At 40.4% G+C, this 7,423-nt stretch overlaps 1 protein-coding gene across 1 annotated transcript in view; it reads right to left on the bottom strand.

The window, feature by feature from the left end:
• Positions 1-3,371: 3,371 nt before the first annotated feature.
• LOC107581953 (OTU domain-containing protein 5-A-like) overlaps positions 3,372-7,423 on the bottom strand; it is an 8,366-nt gene continuing 4,314 nt past the window's right edge. The window contains exons 4-9 of the mRNA XM_016267651.1: positions 5,097-5,253; positions 4,839-4,987; positions 4,223-4,408; positions 3,938-4,145; positions 3,753-3,851; positions 3,372-3,654 (exon numbers count right to left, since the gene is read on the bottom strand). Of these exons, the coding sequence (XP_016123137.1) occupies positions 3,533-3,654; positions 3,753-3,851; positions 3,938-4,145; positions 4,223-4,408; positions 4,839-4,987; positions 5,097-5,253 (921 nt within the window). The 3' untranslated portion in view covers positions 3,372-3,532. The remainder of the gene's footprint in view (positions 3,655-3,752; positions 3,852-3,937; positions 4,146-4,222; positions 4,409-4,838; positions 4,988-5,096; positions 5,254-7,423) is intronic.

Below are 7,423 nucleotides of genomic sequence, written 5' to 3'. Positions count from 1 at the left end.
ACTGTCTTCACAAAGAAGTGTCTAGAGTCATGCAATGATTATGTCTAGTCATCAACTATATTTATCCTGTTGTTTTATGTTCAAGACTTTTTAATGCAGGCTACACTAATCCATAACGGTCAGTTGCCTAAGCTAAAAAAAAAAAAAAAGCCTGCACTGGCAACGGAAATTAGAAGGAAGTAGCCTAAATATTTGGGTGATGTAATATTATAATACAATGTCATTAATCAATATATTAAGATAACCCATGCTATTTAAATGACTAAAATAGCCTATAGACCAGGGATCCTCAAATCTGGCCCACGAGATCCACTTTCCTGCAGAGTTTAGCTCTAACCCTAATCAAACACACCTGAGCATGCTAATCAATGTCTTCAGGATCATTAGAAAATCACAGGTAGATGAGTTTGATCAGGGTTGGAGCTAAACTCTGCAGCGCATTGGACCTCCAGGGTAAGATTTGAGGAACCCTGACCTAGAATATCAAAATCAACTGCGGGCGGCAGATCCTTCTACTTTTTAGCGCCCAAACTCTGAAATAACCTACCTAACATTGTTCGGGAGGCAGACACACTCTGTCAGTTTAAATCTAGATTAAACACCCATCTCTTCAACCTGGCTTACACATAACACACTAACACATTTCTAATATTCAAATCTGTTAAAGTATTTTTAGGCTGCATTAATTAGGACAACCAGAACCGGGAACACTTCTCATAAAACCCGATGTACTTGCTACATTGTTAGAAGAATGGCATCTACGCTAATATTAGTCTGTTTCTCTCTTATTCCGAAGTCACCGTAGCCACCAGATCCAGTCTGTATCCAGATCAGATGGTCACTGCAATCACCCGGATCCAGTACGTATTCAGACCAGATGGTGGATCAGCACCTAGGAAGGACCTCCACAGCCCTGAAAGACAGCGGAGACCAGGACAACTAGATGAGCCCCAGATACAGATCCCCTGTAAAGACCTTGTCTCAGATGACCACCGGGACAAGACCACAGGACCAGATGAGCCCTCTGCACAATGTGACATTGCTGCAGCGTGGAATTGAACTGCTGGTTTCGTCTGGTCAGAGAACTGGCCCCCCGACTGAGCCTGGTTTCTCCCAAGGTTTTTTCTCCATTCTGTCACCGATGGAGTTTTGGTTCCTTGCCGCTGTCGCCTCTGGCTTGCTTAGTTGGGGACACTTCATTTCCAGCGATATCGTCGACTAGATTGCACAGACACTATTTATACTGAACTGAGCTGGATGACATCACTGAATTCAATGATGAACTGACTTTTACTGAAAATTGAGTGTTTGCTATTGTCATTTTGCATTATTGACAGAATATTTTCCTAATTAATGCTGTACAGTTGCTTTGACACAATCTGTATTGTTAAAAGCACTATATAAATAAAGGTGACTTGACTTCTAAACCATATCTGACTAATCATCGTGGAACAAAGGATGGTTTGAAAACGCATGTGGCCAAACAAAGCTTCGGAAGCCTGTGGCATATAAAAGTAGAATCAACCTGGGATCAGTACAATTCTATCTAATCTGATATAATCTCATCTAAATTAATTTGTGCCAATGAGACAGCAACTCGGGTCATGTAGCCTATTATATAATTGATATATTATTATATCAATAATATAAAATACACAAAATATGTGATCATAATTAATAATTGACGTGGGTAGTTGAAAAAAAATATTTTGGGTGAGGTTACCCTTATATTACCCTTATGTTCCGTTAGGGGTCTCTGAGACCCCAGCTATAAAACCATGATTAAATGTCCCACTGACGGCCCTCGAAGTGACTGAATAATCATTTTCCTTTTATTATGCATCAGGCGGATCTCGAAGCGGCAATTTTTTCGCATGACGTTCGAAGCTTCAAACGTCACCAATCACGTGTGTTGCCAAGTCCGCGGTTTTCCCGCTGTATTGGGCTACTTTTAAACCCCGTTCAGACGACACTATTTTTTTGTCGGTTATGACAGTCACTGTGTCAGATTAAGCTATTTTGACTCATAATATCTTGTCGTGTCCTGAACAAGAAACATGTCAGACTATAAGATGCTACCTGACCATTCATCGCATGCTGTCATTAACAACGTGCGTGCTGTCATCAATAGAGAATGAGAATGTGACGTAACGCCGCGTTGAGTTCTTGTTTATCCGCCATATTTGCAGGATAGCGCTGCCTTTCCGCTATTGAGTTTAGGGCAGTATTTGATTGTTTGTCGTGATTGTGAAAAATGTCACCGGTGTATGTCAATCATACTGCATCGATAATTGCAATAGTAACTCAGATCATCGTTCTGAGAGAAAACTGGACAATGCAATATGTTTTTTTGCCTTTTCTATGTGTAAAAACACCAAGGGAAGGAGGTCGCGGAGAATACGCCGAATAGTAAATCTGTTAATGTCACTGATTAAACCCACTGACTCTCACTCAATAAAAGAATCACATTGCAACTGAAGAGGGAAGAGAAAAGTATGGCGAAAGAAAGGAACAGCTGACGATCTAAAGCACACCACATCAAGTGTCAAACATGGTGGAGCAGTTTTATGGCATGGGCATGTATGGCTGTCAATGGAATGGGCTCACTGGTGTTTATTGATGATGTAACTGCTGATAGAAGTATGAATTCTGAGGTCTTCAAGGTTATACTCTCTGCTCACATTCAGCCAAATGCTACAAAACTGATAGGACGCAGCCTCACAGTGCAGATGGATAATGACCCTAAACATACTGCGAAAGCAGACTATTTGAAGGCAAAGAAATTGAATATTCTCCAAGTCAGTCGTCTGATCTCAATCCAATAGAGCATGCTTTTCAGTTATTGAAGACAAGACTGAAGGCAGAAAGACCCACAAACAAGCAGCAACTCGAGGTGGCAGCAGTGAAGACCTGGCAAAGCATCTCCGGGGAGGAAAGGTGATGTCTATGGGCTCCAGACTACAGGCAGTCATTGACCGCAAAGGATTTTCATCCAAGTATTAAAATTGTGCTTATACATAGACATACAATTTATAAATTTATATAGCTACACAATATTTACAATTTGTACTTTACTCAAAGAGATATACATGTGGATATGTGATATATAGTATGTTATGATGTTAGTTACATGTCTAGTATTAGCTAATGAAACCTCAATTTTCACTAAAAACCTTTAAATAACCAAAACCTGCAGCTTGCAGTATTGGTCGATATTGAAAAATTAGGGGGGGAAAGCAAAACATTTTCAGCATTCTTAAACTAATTAGTATAATTTATTCTGCTCAAATAATGAAAACACCTGATAATAATAAACAGTTGAGATTATATTTTTAATATTAATTTTACAATGTTTATTTAAACATGCCTAACTAGGTCCATGAAGCTTAATGAAATTAAGGAAAATGAGTAAGCCAAAAAAAAAATACAGTGGTATTTATAAAGAGGGGAGAGGAAGAAACATTGGAAGGTGTGGAAATATAGAAATGCAGCTGTTCTGTGGTTTGTGCTGCAAGTTGTGCTGTCCAATATATCAACTGCAGTCTGGAGAAGATTCTCTGTGCATTGCATTTTTCATCAAGCTGTCGAGGTATTCTTGTTGTGAAGCAGCCATAACTGAGGCCAGAACGTCATCGTCTTCCCAATCTGTTAAACCTAAAAATTAAAATGTCCAGCTAATTAAATAAGCTTGTTTAAAGACACAAAGTATAGATCAACAACAAGCATTTATACTGAAGCACGTAATGCCTTACCGAAGGCAGTAGGTGACATCTCCTGCATTAGAGTCCTGTAGCCCAGGCTTGGGTAAAGAGACACCAGGGAAGAGTTGGCAGAAGACTGATGACTTGGACCTTGAAAAGAAGTCCAGGAAGAACCAGTTAGTAAGCAAGAAATGTGCATTAGTGTAAACAAAGAAAACATACATACACAGACAGACCTGGGGCACATGGTGACGGGGGTTTGGGAAGAACCAGCGAAGCTCCAGCTGGAGAGGGAGGTTTGACAGGGGGTTCAGGGTGAGCCGGGCCTGGATGCTCTGGAGAGGGGGCAGAGCTGCGCTGGTGGGGAGACCTGCATCCCCAGTCCTCAAAGCCGCTGGATGTGGCAGCTGTGGCAGAACTGCAGGTGGCACTAGCTTTACGAGGCTGAATGGAAAAGCAGAGAGGGAAATGTTTCAAAGTTTAAATTTGCTTTGATTAGGACGGCTGGGATGGTTTCATACCTGTCTTGCTTGCTTCTCTTGGTCCTGAAGCCACTGCAAGTAGGACTCACGAGCCACCTGCTCCTCGATGGCCTCATTGGTGGCCTCCCAATCTGTTGCTCTTTTTTTGTCCTCCAGCATCTGCTGCTCAATCCAAGACTCCTCAGATGTCTTAATAGCGTTTTTCATGAGACATTGGTCAGCGTACTACACAGAGACAAAATAACAGATATTAAAGCAACAGTTAACCCAAAAATTAAATGTACTCACCCTCAGGCCATTAAATATATAGATGAGTTGGTTTCTTTTTTGAAAATGATCTACATTCAGCATTACATAATGCTCATCAATGGATCCTCTGCAGTGAAAGGGTGCCGTCAGAATGGGAGTTCAAACAGCTGATAAAAACATCACCACAATCCACAAGTAATCCACACAACTCCAGTCCATCAATGAACGTCTTGTGAATTGTTTATTAGCTGTTCAACTCTCACTCTGATGGCACCCGTGTACTGCAGAGGATCCATTAGTGAGCTAAATTTCTGAAGAAAACCCATCCACATCATGGATGGCCTGTGGGTGAGTACATTTTGAGCAAATTTTTATTATTGACTGAAAAATCACTAATGAATATTACCCCTGGTTTGAAGGAGGGGAGGCCCAGCCCCACCCCAACACTAGCCTTGTAGGGATTCACTACAGAGTTATAATGGATGTTCTTGTGGTAACTGACACGTATTGGCTCATCATTATTCTCTTGGATGCCATGGAACGTGTTTATTGGCTCTGGAAAATGGGAGTTTTTAAATAAAATTAAAACATATTTTCTCTTCTATCCTAAAATATACCACTGACAGCCAATAAGACACCAGGAATTCAACAGACATTGACTAACCTATGCCATACTGGTAAACCTCCACTGGCCGGTTGTACATTTCTGCCATGGCCTGCATCTCAATGTGGTTCCCATGACAGTTGTTCTTCCTCTTTCTGTTAATGTATGTGGTAAAGTCCTCTGTGACATAACTGGAGAAGTAATCCGCGTTTTTCGTCTGCAATGTAAGTATAAACAAAAAAATCTAAACTGCACCTTGTTTGATAATTAAAAAGGGTAAAATTCACAATTCAAAGTTAACTATATTGTAAATGCAAATCATTTATTCTTAAATCAGGGACGTGATTTTTCCGTATTTTCCGACCTCAGAAGAACGACTGATTACGATTAGTGTAGATCCGAGGTTTTTTTTTTAATGGGGGTTAATGCATGATGATTGAAATCGCGCAAATGGCCTTAAGCAATCAACTAAATAAACTGCGAAAAGATTGTTTTCTAAAACATCATGGACGGAATTGTCCAGAGAACGCTGCACGAGCTTGTGGCGCCATCTGCAGGACAGTTAAAAGCGTTCAAGTGATTCAAAGCGCCTAATGCGAGTAGAATCAGCTCTGAAACGTGTTACTCGACCCGGTGACTTTTTATGAATGGCGGTGAGAATTTGAGATTGCTAGTAGTGCTGTCATAAAATTCGCAACGGTTGTGATGTAATTATATAATACAGTCATGGCTAAAAGTTTTGGCACTGACATAAAGATTTGCAAAGTTTGCTGCTTCAGTATTTGTATTTCCACATGTTTCTATGGTATACTGAAAAACAATGATAAGCATATCATAAGTTTTAAAGGCTTTTATTGGCAAAAATTATAAGTCAATATTTACAGTGTTGACCCTTGTTCTTCATAACCTCTGCAATTCGCTTCTGGGCCAAATCCTGACTGATGGCGATCCATTCTTGCCTTATTAGTTCTCAGTTGATCACAATTTGTGGGTGTCTGCTTGTCCACTCGCCTTTTAAAGACTGACCACAGGTTCTATATGGGATTGAGATCTGGGTGGGGAGTTGCCTGGCCACGGATCCAAAATTTCAATGTAATGATCTTCATATGTGCTGCTGATATGATTAGTCAATTAATGTTAGCTGGTCATTTTGTGTCAGGATCAAAAAACTGTGAAATTTATTTTACTTTTTTTGGTGAAAAGTAAATTTTTTGGCCAATGAAGCTTTTAGCAATTATTTAAAATGCTGATCACTCTACACAATAATCTAGAAACAATGTGAATGAACACTACAACAGCTTAAGCAGCAAACTTTGCAAAAGTCTGACGCGCTACATGTATGCTGTTACAGTAGGCTACTGTGTTTAGTTTCGATTCACTGTTAGTGCCAGCTGCGCTGCCCTTGGTTTGAACCGCTTTAATTTGAATTTGGGAATGCAACATTCGTCATTAGAAACGTTTATAAATCTGTTGTTGTTTACAAAGAGAAGTTTCGGTGTCACATAATCCTTCAGAAATCATTCTAATATGCTGATTTGCTGCTCAAGAAACATTTCTCATTATTATCAATGTTAAAAACTGTTTTGCTGCTTAATATTTTTGTGGAAAAAATGATACCACTCAAACATTTGTATAAGATTTAAAAAAGAGAAATAAATTAATAATTTTATTCATCATGCATGAAAGTGATACAAAATGAGTGAAGACATTTAAAGGGGTCATATGATGTTGCTAAAAAGAACATTATTTTGTGTATTTGATGTAATGAAATGTGTTTATGCGGTTTAAGGTAAAAAAAAACACATTATTTTCCACATACTGTACATTATTGTTTCTCCTCTATGCCCCGCCTTTCTGAAACTCGATTTTTACAAAGCTCATCGGTCTGAAAAGCGATGTCTGCATTTGTGATCGAGAGAAATCACAAACTACAAACACTACACTGCTCAAAACTCGCGTTTGACTCGTCAGTGGCAAATTCTTTAAATACAAAAAACTTACTTACAGTCTGTGAGTCAGAACAGCCGGTATATTGTAGTCTACTCTACCAGGATCAGGAAACAGTCCTCCATAAAATGCGCTGGACACACGGCGGGATAGAGTGAGCGGAGGCCGGCGGGCTAGAGTGAGCGGTGGCGGGCGGGCTTGAGAACGGCGCGGCCGGCGGATTCGACAAAGGAGCGTCCGGCGGGCTTGCGGCAACCACATGTGACGACCCCAAGCTGAACTCCGCTTCGTCCACGGTGAAAGCCGATCCGGCGATCCACAGCGCGAAGTTGATGTATTTCCTCAGCGACCAGCACGGATCAGCTCCAGGCATGACGAAGCGGATATCGTCCTCTTTTGGAAGGCCAAACAAAGTAGTTTCGCTTTCACAACGAAACACA

The sequence above is a fragment of the Sinocyclocheilus grahami genome, unplaced genomic scaffold (genome assembly GCF_001515645.1).
Source record: "Sinocyclocheilus grahami isolate Dianchi unplaced genomic scaffold, SAMN03320097.WGS_v1.1 scaffold3.1, whole genome shotgun sequence".
Taxonomy (NCBI): domain Eukaryota; kingdom Metazoa; phylum Chordata; class Actinopteri; order Cypriniformes; family Cyprinidae; genus Sinocyclocheilus; species Sinocyclocheilus grahami.
The sequence above is the reverse complement of the archived record's forward strand: the minus strand, read 5'-3'. Positions and strand labels throughout refer to the sequence as shown.